Here is a 17,881-nt window from a genome sequence, read left to right as displayed (position 1 = left end):
ATAGCGCACTTTTTTTTTGTTTTTTTAGAAATTAAAGAATAATATAACAACTTTGGCAGCAACACTATCTCTTGTTCAGATGATTTTGGAAGACATTGGTATTTAAGTGTCTTAAGTGATAGAATTGAGCTGTTAATAGGTTTTAGTTCTAAGTCATTTTCTGAAATGGTCCCAAATTAAGGTTTTTCAAAAAATGTTATTTCTACTTTGTTTGAGATACTGATCAATCAAGCTTTAGTGTAATTTTAGAAGCCTACCTCTCTATTGAAAACTGAATTGTGTAATATAGATCCTGGGTTTGTGGGAAGGTGGCAGTGTTCTACTAATATTAATTATATTTTCTGTTTATTGATATTGATGATTCTCATGTGAGTGATACATATTTTCTAATTGCTGTAAACTCATTTCATTCTATATTCTTTAAACGTGGTCATTTGTAGTGATAGTGCCCTTGTAGTTAACATAGTTCTCCAATTTGTCTTAAAGTTTGTAAATCTGGTACTTAAAATGTAAACATTCAAGGGGTCTTTTTTATGGGTGTGAATTAACACTAGGAGAAACACACAGCTGGCAAATTGACAGTAGCATTGTTAAACAGTACATTTCTTCTGTTCTTAGGCACCTAACATTTGGCCTAAAAGGCCATTAAAATTTTAGATTAGATTCTATTTGTATTGTGTAGTAAAAAAGAGTATTTCCTCTATATTTGCTCCTTCTGTTGAATTAAATTCTTTGTGGGAACCTCTGTAAATTGTTTTCAGAGATCTGACTATGATTACCTTAGCTCCCTTTTAACTGCTTCACCTAATTGCATTTTCAAAGCCCAAATATATATCATGTATATGATTTGTTAATCTAACATTCTTGATATCTTTTGCAAACATACGTACAGCATCCTCACATGTGGGGTCTAGAGCGTAAACCCTTCAGAGACGCTGTCTTAGGGCTTTGTGTCTTTCACTTTGTTTTCAAAGTCGTTACTAGCTTATTCATGTGAACTTGGTGAAGATGTTGTATTTTACCCAATCACTTTTGGTATTTGAACATTTTTCTTGTTTCTTAGTTTTAAGTTGTCCTATTTATTTCTCTTAACTTTGAGGAAGTTTAGAAGGCTTGTAAGGGATCACCAAGTTCCACGAGGTCTGTTTTGGAGCTGTCTGTAACTGCAATATACTTTGTAAAAAAAAAAAAAAATTCCTTTCTGAGGAGGTGGAATTTTTGTTTATTTCAGGCCAATTGGAGAAATATTTACATCATCTTAAAATTTTAAAACTTTTTGGGATAACAGTCCAAACTCACCAAAAAAGTTATGAAAATAATACAAATAGTTTGTTGGTATCCTTTATCTAGCAAATCTGTTTGCCTTCTATGGAGTAGGAGGGTTGATAGAGAATGAGATTATGTATTAAGCAAATCATTCAGACAATACTGCCTTTAAGTTTCTAGATATTGAATCTGATTTCACTTAAAGCCTTGTGGGGGATTTTTGTCTGTTTGTTTTTTAGGGTGACACAGACTTATGATGCAGGTGCATGTATCTATTTCTACTTTGCCTTTAACTACAGGGGAATCAGTGACCCACTGGCTGTGTTTGAACAAACTGAGGTAATTTTGCATAAATGAATATAGCTCTTATATTCTTTTATTATTTAAATAAACTTTACTGTCAACTTCCAGATTTTAGTTTGACTCTCTTTAATAACTTGTAGTTTACCTTGGTGATAGCCCATAGAAATGAAAAACATAATTTTTGCACTGGATTGAATGCTGACTTAGAAGTCTAAAATGTATATTCCCTACACAAACTATAATTAATATTCTATAATTAATATTCTGTGGCCTGTGATTCATTATTACTTATATAATACCTGATTAAATTAAATGATAAAGACTATAGGGATCATTGATAGCACTCTGGCAGCCCACGCAGCTCTAGATGGTGACTGCTCTAAAACTGAGCAGTTTTAGAGGTCAGCAACTCTAAAACTCTTGGTCGATGTTGCTGTAATTTCAGTTTATATTTTAATTGATTTTAATTAAAAAATTAAAGTTATATGTCAGGCTTTGAGGTTCATTTGCTAGTAGTTTCTATTACATTTCTTAAATAACCTCAAGCTTCTAATTGTTATCAAGCCCTCTGTTTGATAATCAATGTTTCTCATGACAAGAATGCCTAGAGTTGAAGAAACAGACTAGAGTATGGAGGAAGTGGGAGGAGCCTGGGTTTGTTAAAGCCTCAGGTGTCCTCATATTAACTCTGTATCCTGCCTGCCAGATAGTACCACAGGATGATTTTCAGTGGCACACTTTCAGATGCAAACCACAGACAGGGTTTGGTTGGCTCCCTCTGAGGCCTCCTTTTTTAAAAACCGAAACAAAACCCAGCTTTTCTGAGGTATAATTGAAATATAGTAAACAGCCTATGAGGTGTACAATTTCATGGGTTTTGACATATGTATGCACCTATGAAATCACCCCAATCAAAATAATGAGCAAATCTGTCATCCTGAAAAGATCGAATCCTCTCCTATCCCTTTAGCCTTTTAGTGTCTTCGTATTGCCCTCTGGCTACTCAGAGGCCCCTTCCCCACAGTATTAATACTACAGAAGTGAAAGTATTCCTTCTTTCACGAGCCAGTCATTCTCTATAAGTGCTCCTGGTTTCAAGTAATTATTGCTTTACTTAAAATAATTTGTTAGAAGATACAGTCTCTTAGAATAGGGTGAGCATACATATGATTCATTTGAAAAACCCTAAATGCTAAGTGATGAGGGGTCTTATAAGTTGCTTCGCAATGAGATGTCAGTCCTGAAGGGAGGGCCTCCTCTACTGTGGCCTAACTGATGGTTTATACACATCCAAGTAATTCTGAGAGTTACAAGGCACTGTAGGGATTTTACCTCATATCTGCTACACATTCATGAGTAATTGAGTGTAATTCCAGTTAATGTAACCCTTTTTTCACCCTGTACTTCAGCCATTCTTTATCTTTCTAACCTTCCTGCTTTATAAAGAGACTAATTAGAGCCTAACATGTTACGAGGATAAAACAAGGGTCTGCCCCCACCCCCCTCCACCCCGCCAAACACACACACACATTTAGATATCCAGAAGCCTGACAAGTTATTTGTCCCAAAGCAAGGACTTCCCAGGTGGTACTAGTGGTAAAGAATCTGCCTACCAGTGCAGGAGACGCAGGAGGTGTGGGTTCAATCCCTGGGTTGGGAAGATGCCTTGGAGGAGGACATGGTAGCCCACTCCAGTATTCTTGCCTAGAGAATCCCATGGATAGAGTAGCCTGGTGGGCTACAGTCCCTGGGGTCTCAAAGAGTCGGAGACAACTGAGCCACTGAGCACACACTGACCTAACAAATGTTCTCCATCAGAGTTTCTTTTATCATTAATCCCTGATAGTTTTGTAAGTAATCTTGAGTCTGTGTACACTGTATGATGTTAGGTGAGTAATTTAACCACCTAAACTTTGTTTTCTTTATCTGTGAAATAGGAATAAAAGTAATTATTCCATATGGCTTTAGTGAAAATAAATGAATTATTGCAGGTAAATTACTTTTTACTTTTCTGGACACACCATAAGCAGTCAATATATGTTTGTTGGTATCGTGAGATATTTACTTCAGAGTAGGACGTGACTCGTTACAAAACTTTTTAAAATTGTTTTTAATCATTTAGTTAAGCTGCTGAATTCATTATTTTCCTTCTTTTTCTTTTCTAGAATCTTAAAGTAACAATTGTAGAATTTGTGACTGTTCACTAGGAAAAAACTTATAAAGCTAGGCTGCATATTTTAGTTGCTTTTTAAAATACAGTTAACCTAATAGAAAAGAAAATTAGACTTCCCGTTTATTATTTAACCCAGAAAGTTTGTGCTTCCTTTGAGAGCTGAGTCTTACTCTTTCACTTCAAAGTGATCTGTTTGTTGTTTTGTTTCCAAATACAGACAGCTGCTAGAGAAGAAATCCTCGCTAATGGAGGGAGCCTGTCACATCACCATGGAGGTATTCTTTTTTGAGGGGTAGAATTTCTGATATTCCTACTGTTTAAAATATTTGGTTTGATAAAATGCTGGGACTATGAGGAATTTGATAGCACTAAAGGTCTTATCTTGGAAGTTTTTGTGTCTGTCTCGGAGTTCACCTGTGGTGTTGTAGTAACCAGCTGAAGCTTGATTTGACAAGCCTGTCTGTATGACAGGACCTGGTCTTTCTTCTGAGTTCTTAGGAACTTCATGTTACCCAAGATAGCCCAGCCAACCTGGGAGGTAGTTGACCATTATAGTAAAAGTTCTTAAAGGGGGAAGAAACCTACATAACTGTTTTTCAGCCACTACTGGAATGTAGCTGAAAGTCAGTTGTACCATATATTGAAGAGCTGTTCTGCCCACTCAAAATTCAGCAGATTAATCAAGATAGGATATGAAAAAAATCTTTTTTCAAGATTTTAATGCTGTTATAGTGTTCCTCTTTGATCATTATAGTTAGTGGAGAGTTGATCATATCACCAATAAAAATTATGATATGTCTATCTATGTTACTAGCAGTGTTTTTAATATATAAATTGGTGCCTAGAAAAATAGATATGTGTAGTTTATTTTAGCGAAGTGCATGAAGATAAATGACCACTGATTTGAAAAATTCAACTCCTATTCTGGATTCTCCGTATCACTCTTTTCCTATTTGATTTTCATCGTAACATTTAGCATTATCTAACATTATAGTAGCTATCTCCTTCTACTGGAAAGTAGGATCCTCAGTAGGGACTTCTGTTTCGTTTCTCCCAGCACCAGAATAATATTGGCCCCAGCCAGCTCTCCATACATGTGTGTAAGAACATTGAAAGAATTTTTATAGAAAACATAGTGAGAGAGAATCTGTATTCAGTGTGGAGAATCTGTATTCAGTCAGGCCTGAAGAAGATTGCTAATATGGATGAATGAAATAGAAAAATAGTTCCCAGCATCACTGTATTGATTTACTCTATTATATTCCCCCTAGTTTTTCTTACTCTTCACAAATAAATTTCTAACTTAGCTGACTGATAAGCATTACAGGGAATGAATTGTCCTTTCCCTTCTCTTCCTATTTGTTGCCTTTTGATGGGGATGCTAGTGAATGGTAGAATGATGAAAATGAAGACGGGAAGAAACTGGATATTAGAAACCTCTTAAATGGCATTAAAAGCTTTTGATTAATCTAAAGGTCTAAACCTAATTTTGGAAATGTAAACATGAGGTATTTCATAAAGGTGCTTAGATTTTTTTGTACCTTCCTTTAAAATGTTCAGAAATCTATATACAGTACTTAAATTTTTTTTATATTTTTAGGATGCCACTATATTACTACTATGCAAGGAAATTACATAGTAATTTTACATAGTATATCATGAAGTAATATGTTCTTAATTCTAAATTGGATAGAGGGAGGAAGCAAAATAATTTAGCTATAATTACTTACTTAAAGAAAAAAATTTTTTTCCTTTCCAGAACCAACAATTTTGCCTTTTGGTAGATGTCAGCAGCCAACAAGTGTACTTTTTCCTTTGAGATAAGAAACTAGGATCCTTGTTTGTGATAGTAAATATGAGAGGACATGTAATTCTACAAGAGGGTAAAAATAGCCAAATCTTGTACTGAATAGAAAGAAATCGAGGCTTAATTGTTAGATAATCAGGTTAGGTGAACTAATTTCCTTAATTGTGAGAGGATGGTCTCTGTTTACTCAGGTTTTACAGTGTGATAAATTCTACAGAAGTTAGCAGTGACCAAATGACCTGCAACCAGTGTTTTTTTTCTCTCACCAATGACACTTTATGCCTTTGGGATCTATGAGGGTATTCAGGTCCAGCCACTGGTGTCTCTGCGAACGGCCATCAGTGCTTACTCAGATACCCCCTAGACGCTGAGAGTTTCTTAGTAGGCTTTAACAGAACCTGTGTAAACATACTTGAAATAACATGGGCAAAGGTGTCCTTACAGAAAAAGAAAATACACACAAATTTAAAATAATAAAGAGTTAAGTAATTCTAGTACAAATTTATTTGAGACAGATTTTATTATTTGTCTAAAGCTATGGCTAACAATCTGTTTTATTATTAGTTTATTGTATTTATTATTGATTTATTATTGATAACCCATTATTTAGTCAATGAACACAAATAGAAATTAAAAATAGTTGGAAAGATGTAAACGGTAACTAACCAAAAGATCATGATCATTCAATTCTTGATTCCAGAGCAAAAAATATAAATAATAGCTCCTGGAATATTTTTGATACCAGATATGCCTAATGCTTTTTAACATTGTTGTAGAATATGTTTCCCACATTATAAATATTACTTGTCCACGAGACGGTAGCATTTCAAAGAGTGGTAGTCCTTCTCTTGAAGGATCTTACAGTTCCATAAAGTAAAATATGATAGCATTTCAAAAAGCCGCTGATCAAAACTGGTAGGATTATGGTATCATCATATTTAAACCAAGATAAGAGTCCCCCTCTTCTTTGAAAAGCACTTAGAAGGTGACTTTAATAAACATGTAAATGCTGTAGATGTTAAAACATCAAAGAGGAGGGAGATAAAATAGGGAAAGGAATTAACGTTTATAAAGCATTTGCTAGGTGCTCTGCTTGACAGTCTTCCTTTAATCCTGATCAGAATGCTGTGGAAAGATACTGTTCTTTTCTTTCAGATGAAGATAATTAAGTATTAAGGCCCTGAGAGTACAGTAGCTTACTCCAAAGTATGAGCAATAGTTGTTAGAATTTGAATTTGAACTCAGGGCCTCCTATGTCAGTGTCCTTGTCCTCTGACTTAAGAACCCAAAATAGTGAAAATAGGTCAAAAGCTAAAAAAAATTTAAATTGAACGCCTTTGAAAAGAGGCACATGATTTTAAAAGTATATGAGAAGAAATACTAAACATTACTGTTTCTCTTTTAAAATAAAATAATAGCTCTGTTTAATTTTGACCCTAAGTTTAGTTGCTTGTCCTGCTTTAGATGTTAAAACAGAAATGAATTAACATTTTAATTTCCTTATCATAAATATTTCATTGTTTTCTAAGTTCTTGCACATAAGTCAGTTTGACTTTCCGGTTGTTTTTGTACTCCTGATTATAGGTTTCTAACATGTTGTCAGTGGCAAGCAATAAAACAAATGCAGGTCAGATCGTGTTACAATAAAGGTCCTTGTATAATTTATGTGCATTTTCAGGTTCTAGGTTTATAAGCCTTTATTTGTTGAAGACTCAAAGGTCAATGAAATAGTTTAATTATAGAAATTATTATCTTGAACTTGAATGTAGCAAGGTTTGATTGCATATTTATCGAGAGGTTCTGCTTCATTTAAATAAGGAATCTTTTATTTCTAGCATGTTTCTCTCTCTCTCTCTCTCTTTTTTTTTTCATGCAGTCAGAAATATGACTGTGTGGAAACAAATGCTAAAACACTTTGATTCCTGCATGGCTTAGAAAAAGAAACTAAGTAAGCCTGAACACAAAATATCTCTCACATGTTCTGATAAAAAGATGCTTTCCCTTTGCTACCTTGCCTTTTTTATACTTTTTAAACATGGGCATGCTCCTGAGTTCAGCCCAGAGCCAGTTTCTTCCTCCACGTTCCCCTCACTCTCTCAGTGATTACTTCAGTCCCAGGACTGAAAACACTGTCCTTAATGCTGATGACTCCAGTACCAGAAGGCGTCACCAAAACCACCCTCATTAAATCACTGGTTTTTACTTTCTGGGACAACTGCAGTAGGCTCTTTGCTAGTCTGTCTACCTCCACGCCTGTTGCTCTGCTGTTCTTTCTCTTGCTGTCCAGGTAGTCTTTTTAAAACTCAGGATTTTCTTCTCATGTTCAAAATAAAATCCAATGTCCGTATCAGGTTCTTCAAGGGTATACATTATGTGTTTATCTCTGCCTCTTCATCTCTTCCTTTCCCCCTGTAGCAGTAGTGGCTTTCTTACTGTTTCTCAGACCTGTCAACCCCTTCCTCTTCAAAGTTCTTTGCTGTTTGTTCCATCTCTTTCTGATGGTCTTCCTCTTGTGCCCCCTCCCCCAGATATTTGCATGTTCACTTTCCCCATCATTTAGATCTCTGATTAAAATGTCACTTTCTTAGAGGCATCTTCCCTATTCTCTTGTATAGTTTATGTGTTTCCTGTTTGAGTAAGTTCAGTGGGGTTACTGACTGTATCTTGTCTGTCACTGTGTTCCCCAGTCCCTAGAAAAGTGTCTGACTACTCTACATAGAAGTACGTAATCAAAAAAAAAAAAAAAGAAAAAAAGAAAAAACAAACAAACAAAAAAAAAGAAGTACGTAATCAATGAATATGTTATGTGACTAGTTAAGTGTCTAAGCGCTCAAAGAATTTTGGGCAGTTTTGCAGATTCTTAAACATCTGAATTTCTCATTAACATGAATGGCATTAGTCTCCTTGCTAATTTAGCTTCAAATGCTTAATAAGCAGGCCTTATTTGAATAAAGGGTCATGCTTAATCATGGAAAGGCTCAGTTTATTCCATAACATTATTTCTGAGAAAGTATATTAGTAGAGTCAGTTATTTAGTGGAAAAGTAGGGTAAAATAATATTCATTTCTCTATAACTCCCCAACCAGCCATTTTAGTTTCCTTTCTTAGATGCATTATGTATGTAAGATTCCATTTAAGCTTTGTCTTAAAGCAAATATAAGTTTGAGAGGCTTACAGACAGAGGAGAAAGAACACAGACTTCAGAATCAAATCTATATTTGACTCTTGACTCTGTACTTAGCTAGCTGTATCACCTTAGAGAAATTAATTCTCCGAACTGCAATTTTCTCATCTGCAAAATGGGAATAGTACCTGCCTCGGATTATTGTAAGACTTAAATGTGATAATGTATGTAAACATCAAAAGTGTCTTGCATATATAGTAGGTGCTTAAAATCAATAAGCCTTTTAAAAACAATAAAGAAGTAAACAGCACTAAGTGAAACTGGTTTGTATACTTAAACCTCTACTGTAACCATTGAAAACAGGGTTACAGTATAAAAAAGACCCTTGTCAAGGACTAAGATTGAACAGTTATTTTAACATTTTCATCTATAACCTGTGGTTAGTCTCACTCTATAGGAGGTTCTGTTACCATCTGTATGAAAGCAATACATTTTCTTCACACTATTGGCTGCAAAATTTGCTATAAAAATGTCTATTTTCATAAATGCTTCTGTGCTTAAAGTTAGTCATCTAATTTGTAAATTTCAAATATCCCATGCTATTCAGTGTAGTTTCCTAGTTTCATTTCAAGCGGAAATCTTTCCATATAAGTTTTAAATAGAGTGGGTTTAATTATCCTTCTAAAGATAATCAATAATAGAGTTCTTGAAAGATTTCTTTTTATGTGTAGAAAAAGTTTTCCTTAATAGGTATCCTGAAATTAAAACTCAAGGCAGCTTCATAGTAGCATCTTTAGTTACTGACCTTCAGGCAGTGTCTTGACATTCTCAGTACCATTTTTGAGTTCAAGAGTAGAAGGGCTGGGGGTTGGGAGAATATTGATGCAATTTCTCTTAGAGAGTTTGGCCTGTAATTGTGATTAATAACAGTCGCTTTCACTATCTGGAAACAGACAGGCTGGTTTGTCTGCCTACAATCATGCTGTGATAAATGGAGCTATTTTAACTCTGGTTTTGTGTATCAAAGAAAACAGATGTAGTCTGGAACTGGAGGCTATAGGAAATACAAAGCCTGCTTAACTTAATCTTCATAGTGCTTGTTTTTGTAACTGACGAGCTGGTCAGTTTAAACAACAGTGTTTATGTCAGTTATATATTTAATTTCAATTTATGACTTAAGTTTTTAAGTTGTTCATTTGCTAAAATTATACCTAAGTCCTTGTTAGGAAACAAAAAAAATCTTGATTAAATATAACCAGTCTTAGTTTAAATATTGATGTCTTTACCTAACCAAAATTATTTCCTGTTATTCAGAGAGTAATTATGGGGTAGCTGCTCATAGCTGTTTTTGTGGTCTTGACATAATCCAGTAGTGTTAGGAACTTTAAAAGTTCCTAACTTTGTTAGGCCAGAATACTGGAGTTGGTATTCTACCAACTCAGTTTGGTTAGTAGCCTCAAATTTAAAACAAGGTCACTTTACAATAGCACAGCTTTGTTAAAAACCTATACTGTGAAATAAAAGACAATGCAGATTGACAAGGTGATTATCACTATTTATAGATGACATGATTGTCTTTGTAGAAAATGCAAAAAAAAATACACAAAAACAAGATCAACAAGATTTATAAGAGCACACACCGAGATCAATTACATTTCTGTATATTAACAATAGGCATATAGAAGCTGTGATTTAAAATGTAGTATCATTTACATTTGCTCCAAAGAAGGCATTTAAATCTAATAAAATATGTACACGCTTATGCATAAATCTAACAATATATATACTGGATCTATGTTCTGAAAATTACAGAATGCTGATGAAAAAATTAAAGGCCTAAATAAATGGAGAGATATGTTCATGGACTGGTACAGTACTGGACCTGGTATAAACATGTCAGTTCTCCCTAGAGTGATCTACCTGTTTAATACAATTCCTATCAAAATTTTGGAAATATTTTTAATAGATATGGAAGAGATTATTTTGAAATTTATATGTTAAAGTAAAGGAAATAAGTAGATGAAAAAAGAACAGCAAAGTCATAGGAATCAGTTTATCAGATTTCAAGACTTATAATAATGCAGTCATCAAGACTGTGGTATTGGAGGAGTACTGATCCATAGAACAAAGTAGAGAACTGAGTAGACCCACATGAATATGTCCAACCAGTTTTGACAAAGATATAAAGCAACCAGTGGAGGAAGTATATAGTTTTTTCAGCAAATAGTGCTGGAACAATTGGATGGAAATTCATAGGTTAAAAAAAAAACCCTGACCTGAACCTCACACTTTATACCAAAATTGACTTAATAGGTAATAGACTTAAATGTAAAACATAAAATAACAAAACTTCTAGAAAAAACAAAAAGCAAGAGAAACCATTCAAGATCTAAAGTTGGGCAAAGAGTTCTTAGACTGTTCACAAATAGTACAGTCCATTGAAAGAAAATTTGATAAATTGGATCTCGTCAGAATTAAAAATGTTTGCTCTGTGAAGGACTCTGTTAAGTGGGTGAAAAGTTAGGCTTTTCATATGTGCAAACCACATATCAAACAAAAGATCTATGTCTATAAAATATAAAGAACTCTCAAAACTCAATAGTAAAATGCAAACAATTCAATTAGAAAATGGGCAGAAGACATGAAGAATCATTTCCCTGAAGAGGATGCACAGATGACAAATAATTACATGAATAGATGTTCAACATCAGTAACCATTATTGTTTAGTTGCTAAATCATGTTCAACTCTTTGCAACTCCATGAAGCCTGACAGGCTCCTCCTCTCTGTGGAATTTTCCAGGCAAGAATACTAGAATAGGTTGCCATTTCCTTCTTCAGGAAATCTTCCTGACCCAGGGACCAAACCCACATCTCCTGCATTGGCAGAGGGATTCTTTACCACTGAGCCACCAGGGAGACAATAACTATTATGGAAATGCAAATTAAAACCACAAGAGAAACCACTATACACTGATTAGAAATTTTAGAAAGCTAAAATTAGAAAATAGTGGCAATGTCAAATGCTGGCAAGGATATAAAGAAACTAGATAAATCATGCATTACTGTTTGGAATGTAGGGTAGTACCATCATTCATAAAAACAGTTTGCAGTTTCTTATAAAAATCAAACTTGTAACTACCATTCAACCCAAAGTTACGCTCTTGGATGCTTATACCACGGAACTGAAAACTTATGTTCATACATATACCTGTACGTGTACGTTTACAGCAGATTTACTCATGGTAGTCCCAAACTAGAATCAGCTCAGATGTCCTTCAGCGATTAAATGGCTAATCAGACTATGGTACATCTCTACCACGGAATACTACTCAGCAGTAAGAGAAAACGAACCATAAACACATGCAACAACTTGAATGAAGCGCCAGGAAATTACCCTGACTGAAAAAAAGCCAGTCCTCCAAAACTGCATACTCTGTGATAGTATTTCTATAACATTTTTGAAATAGTGAAGTTAGAGAAATAGAGAACACATTAGTGGTTTCCATGAGTTGGTCTAGGACAGGGGTGACTATAAATAGGCAACACAGGGCTCCTTGTAGGGATGGAAATGTTTTGGGTCTCGACTATATCAGTGTCAATATGCTTGTTATGATTTTGGTCTTTTGACAGCTATCAGATGAGTATAGCCTTTCCAGTATCGAATCTTTATCAGATTACCATAAGATAGCATAAGTTTGTTTTGCCCTTTCTTTTTTGTGATTGGCTTTTTCTCACAAAAGTTAAAAGTTGAATATAATATTTTTCCACTGAAGCAGTGTTGTAAATAGTGAGATTCTGAGACCAGACTGTAAAAGACAATTTAATTCATGATGTAGTTGAACGTTTAACTACTTAACTATTTCAACTATGTCACAGTACAGACAGATTTGAGAGCTGACAAAATCTATTGTAAGAATGTATTGGTCCTTACATTTCCTCCCCATGCAAGCTAAAGAGGCACAGTCCCAGACAGAGGGCAGGGACAACATTGTGTTTGCCACCTCTTACCTTGTGCTATATATATACCTGTAGTAGCTTCCAGCTTTAGATGTATTTTCTCAGCCACTAGGGAAAGAATAGGTAGCTTGGATAATAACCATTTCTCTTTGGACCTCTAAAGAGAACTCTTTCTCCCTAGCAATTTTATGACCAAGACTCTTAAGTGGGCTTCGCTGGTGGTACAGAAGGTAAAAAATCTGCCTGCAGTGCAGGGGACCTGTGTTCGATACCTGGGTTGGGAACATCCCCTGGAGGAGGGCATGGCAATCCACTCCAGTATTCTTGCCTGGAGAATTCCCATGGACAGAGGAACCTGGCGGACTCCAGTCTGTGCGGTCGCTAAGAGCCAGACATGACTGAGCGACTAAGTACAGCACACAGCGCAGCACTCTTTTAAGTATCAAATGTTTGTTAATCCCAGAATACCTCTACTATATTATTAGATTGTTATAGACTCATTAACTTTTCGTAGCTATTTTTTCAGGTGATTAGGAATGAATCCTGATAGGTATTTTCAAGTGTAAGATCTGTTAAAAGTGACTTTAGATAAATTTAATTTTTAATAATCTGTGTTGTCAACACAGAAACCACTAGGGTATTTGTGGCTATTTAAATTTAAATTGAAATGAAATAAAATTAAAAATTTATTTCCTCATTTGCAATAGCCACCTTTCAAGTGCTTAATATCCACATATGGCTAGGAGCCACTGAGGTAAGCACTGAGGATGCAGAACATTTCTGTCATCACAGAAAATTCTATTGAGCAGTGCTGTGAAGCTTTATTTCATATATATTTTCACACATTGGCTGGGAAAATGGCCCAAAAATATGACTTAAAATTTTTTTCAGTAGAAATTAGATTCAGGTGTATAAGAGTTAAGTTCTAAAATAAACTAGCATTTGTCATTAATGGCAGGTTTTCTGAGTATAATTTATGTCTGCTCTACCACTTTTTCCAGAATTTCTTTCAGTTTGGTAAAGTGAAAGTCACTCAGTCGTGTCTGACTCTTTGTGACCCCATGGACTAAGTCCATGAAATTCTCCAGGCCAGAATACTGGAGTGGGTAGCCTCAGTTTGGTTAGTAGCCTCAAATTTAAAACAAGGTCACTTTACAATAGCAGGAGCCATTTCTTCTAATTCAGTTGATTGTAGCAGTGAAGATATGTTTGCTTTTATGGAAATTATTTGGGCTCCTGGGAGATGGACCTTTGGAAATATATGGTCCAAGATTTCCTGATCTTGGCACTGTTGACATTTTGGCTAGATAATTTGTTGTGGGGCTGTCCTACGCATTGTAGTATGTTTAGCAGCATCCCTGGCCTCTACCCACTAGATTCTGGTAACATTGTCCAAATTATGACAACCAAAAATGTCTCTCGACATTGGTAAATGTCCCTTGTGTTGCAAAATTGTCTCTATTGAGAACTGTTGATATAGTCCAAAGGCTCCTAGACATTTGAAGGAAGCGAGTGAGGTTCTGTGACATTCCTTCTCCAGTCTTAGCTAACATAGAAGAACTCTTGAGTATATCTATGAAATAATGTCAGAATATAGAGAATGCAAGGCAGATAAAACCAAAGTAAAGAAACCCAGATTGGATATTTGCATCCCTACTCTTTATCTAAAGTGGCTTATAGATAACTGTGGTTCATTACAGTTTAACTGACATTTTTTTATTCTTACTCTGTCGATACCCTATATTGTGGAAAGTGAAAGTGGTATTCCTTCAGTTGTGTCCGACTCTTTGCTGCCCCGTGGACTGTAGTCCACCAGGCTCCTCTGTCCATGGAATTCTCCAGGTAAGAGTCCTGGAGTCCCTTCTCCAGGGGATCTTTCTGACCCAGGGATCGAAGCTGGGTCTTCCACATTGCAGGCAGATTCTTTACCGTCTCAGCCACCAGAGAAGCCCTGTATTATGGAACAGGACTACAAAAGTGAATAAAACGTGACCCTTCAAGGAGCATGTGATGTTTTCTATCCTTTTCTGCCCTTACCATGTTATTTGGTCTGCTTACTTGCTTTCAGCTCGGTTGTATAGGCATTAACTGCCACTTAGTTTAAATTTTGAGCTTGTCAATCCATCTTCTGGGGACACAGAGCAGAATTAACACTTGATTGTGTTCTGAAGACAGATTGAATCCAGCTCGTGTGTTCTGCTATCATCTTGGTCATTCAGAATTTCTTCCTGTTTCATAATCTCTAAAGACCTATTCAAGGATCTGTAAGATCTTAGAGATGCTCTGTAAACTGCACAGGTAAAACCTTAGCATAGAGAAAAATGACATTTAAAAATATTTAATAAGAAAAGAATCTTATACCAGATTTTTTAATTGCTTTGTTAAAAGTCCATGGTATCTATGAATTTTTCATCTTGATATTAGAACTGTCATTAGTAGTATAAAATAAATCAGATGACTTTAATAAAGAAATCAAACATGACTTTAAGTATCCACTAAACATTAAATTGGGGCTTCCCAGGTGGCTCAGTGGTAAGAGAATCCGCCTGCCATTGCAGGAGATGCAGATTCTGTCTTCAGGTTGGGAAGCTCTCTGGAGGAGGAAATGGTAACCCATTTCTAAACGAAGAGCCCATTTCATCATTTTTCTTTCCTGAAAAATCCCATGGACAGAGGATCCTGGTGAGCTACAGTCCAGGGGAACTTGGTAGGCTACAGCCATAGGGTTGCAGAGTCAGACATGATTGAGCATAAGCATTAAATTAGACTCGTGGATAGTCATTGTCTCATCTCATGTGTCTTTAAAAGCTGGGTGTTAGTATCCCTCAGTTGGAGGTCTGTTACTTACTTTCAGCATGTACAAAAATCCAACACACACACATACAAATGGACAACTAAGTCCTCTTTTCTACCCCACATCACTCCCTCGCAAAGAAATATCCTCATCATCAGATCACCAGATTCTCCAAAGAGCCGGAAGTTTCTTGGGGCCAGAACCTCATCTGACAAGGGGTCGGTGTCCCTTTAGCACTAGTTTCTTACATAATCCACTGGTAGATTGGTTGGATTAATGAAATCTTATACAAAGTCAGTGCTTAGATCACTCATACAAGCAGCTAAATCTAGAGTTTCTTTTTTAAATGACCTATAGAATAGTGTTAAAAAGATACTTAAACTAGAGCTTTCAAAATACAGTTAAAATAATGGTCAGGTGCTTTTAACTTTGGCTAAATTCTGATTCTAGGCTTTAGCTTCAGTAATCTTCTAAAATTCCAGCCCATTTCATATTTTTAATGTATAATAGATTTTTTCAGCCTTATAATCAACTCCATAATTCAAAAGTTTTTAATTTAGCTGAAAAGAATTCTGGCTAGCAGACACTAGATGTGTCCCTTTTAAGATGAGATTATTTGGTAGTTTCTGCTAATTCTTTTGTCCCTTCCAAATAGTTTTTGGTGGCTAGACTGGCCACTGTGTCCACATATTCCATACATGACTCCCATTACCTGTCCCCGTGTACACAGGTCAGTTCATGCTTTTCTGTTGATTTCCACACTAAGTGTATTCTTTCTTGGATCTGTTAACATCCAAAGAGGACTGTTGAGCCTATGATTTGAAAGCTTCTATTTCTGTGTTCCAAAAGCTTCTATTTTCTCTGTTCCAAAAGTATAATTTTTAATATGTACTGTATATTGTGGAAAAAACACAAAATATTTATTTTATTCTGTCTGTATTTATGAGAAATTCTAAAAAAAAGTAAACTCCACTCTTAATTAAGCAGAAAAAGAATGTCCTCCCATTATTTTTCTGTAATGTTTATTATTTGACTGGCTTATGATTTTTGTATCTTTAAAAATATATTTAAGACTCTTAAATACCTGACTTGAACATTTTGAACATTGAATATATAGAAAAAATGTGAGTTGTGGAATACAGGGTCTTTTTCTTATGTTGAGAAATGGTGGACTTGGCTTTTCTAGCTCTACTGTTGGCTCTCAAGCTAGGTTTATACTTCTAGAGAATCAGAAGTCAGAGGGATGTGTTTGAATCAGTAGTCATGAATACCCCCCACACATCAGATAATCTAGGTCTGGAAAGAGGAGTAAGCTTCATGCAGTATGAATGTACACAAGCCCTTTCCTAGATAGCTATTCATACAAGAAATGTTGCAATAGTCTTGACCATCTGTTATTTGCTGTTTTCATTCATCCGTTCTCCCCTTTAGTATGGCATGTTGCATAAAGGACAGAATGTTGTTGCTACCTTTTCTGAAAATGAGTCTGTAAATGTTTAAGCAGCTACTGTATAGTTAATGCACACAGATGTGTTACATATGTCCAGATCAGTCTAACCAGCTAATTTCTAAAATTCCTAGCAATGAAAATAAAGACTGTACAAAGGGCATTATTATTGCTGTTGTTTAGCTCTAAAAAATAAAAAAGTCTTCTACTTTCAAAGTGTGATCTCCCCTTCGGGATTAGGGCCTTTGATATTTCATTGTTGTCTTTTAATTTATTAATTCATCTGAGGCAGCCAGAGAAGAAGGTTCTCTAGAATTTTATGAAGACTATTTCTAATAATCTCTCATTATAAATGCTCATTAAGCATTTCTGCTTCAGCTCTATTTTCTGTTTGCACATTTATCCTGTAGTGTAGTTGACTTAAATTGTTAAGTAAAACCAAAAAGATTTCTCATCCCGTTAATTGCATAAATTGTGATTTTAACTTCAGTTTAAATTTTCTTATCACTAACAGAAGAAACACACAGACCTCTGCCATCAAATCATCAGGGGCTTAAATTCTTTTATCAGATATGTTTATGAGGGGCCACAGCTATGCTGCCTGAACTGCCTTTCTTTCTTTCTTTTTTTTTTTTTTACTTTCTAGTTCACTAATCAAATGTATGTTAGATTGATTATTGTAAAAGTATAAACCATAGAAAATTTGACAAGATAGATGTGTAAATTATCCTTCTGACAGAACTAATGATGCACTCCAAGCACCTTCTGTTTTCCAGCGCTTGGTGAGTGACTTCATTAAATATGCAATGACTGTTGGGTGGCTTCTCAGACGATGGTTCAGTTCCTTGTGGAATTGCATTATTACTGGAGGTGTAAAACCAGGCAGACAAGCTAGCTGTTGGGCATCCTGCTGAGGTTCTAATGTGCTCCATCTTGTTGGAGCAGTTGTTTGCAGTCTTTTCAGGACAATTACATCCATAACCACAGGACACATTCAGTGAAACTATAT

The 17,881-nt window shown here is 35.4% G+C and overlaps 1 protein-coding gene across 1 annotated transcript in view; it reads left to right on the top strand.

Moving 5' to 3' along the window:
• AGPS (alkylglycerone phosphate synthase) overlaps window positions 1-17,881 on the top strand; it is a 132,413-nt gene that overhangs the window by 107,186 nt on the left and 7,346 nt on the right. Inside the window, exons 18-19 of the mRNA XM_061135521.1 lie at window positions 1,506-1,605; window positions 3,960-4,017. Of these exons, the coding sequence (XP_060991504.1) occupies window positions 1,506-1,605; window positions 3,960-4,017 (158 nt within the window). The remainder of the gene's footprint in view (window positions 1-1,505; window positions 1,606-3,959; window positions 4,018-17,881) is intronic.

This window comes from Dama dama, chromosome 33 (genome assembly GCF_033118175.1).
Source record: "Dama dama isolate Ldn47 chromosome 33, ASM3311817v1, whole genome shotgun sequence".
NCBI classification, from domain to species: Eukaryota; Metazoa; Chordata; class Mammalia; order Artiodactyla; family Cervidae; genus Dama; species Dama dama.
Note: the sequence above shows the minus strand (reverse complement) of the source record. Positions and strands in the feature narration are given on the sequence as shown.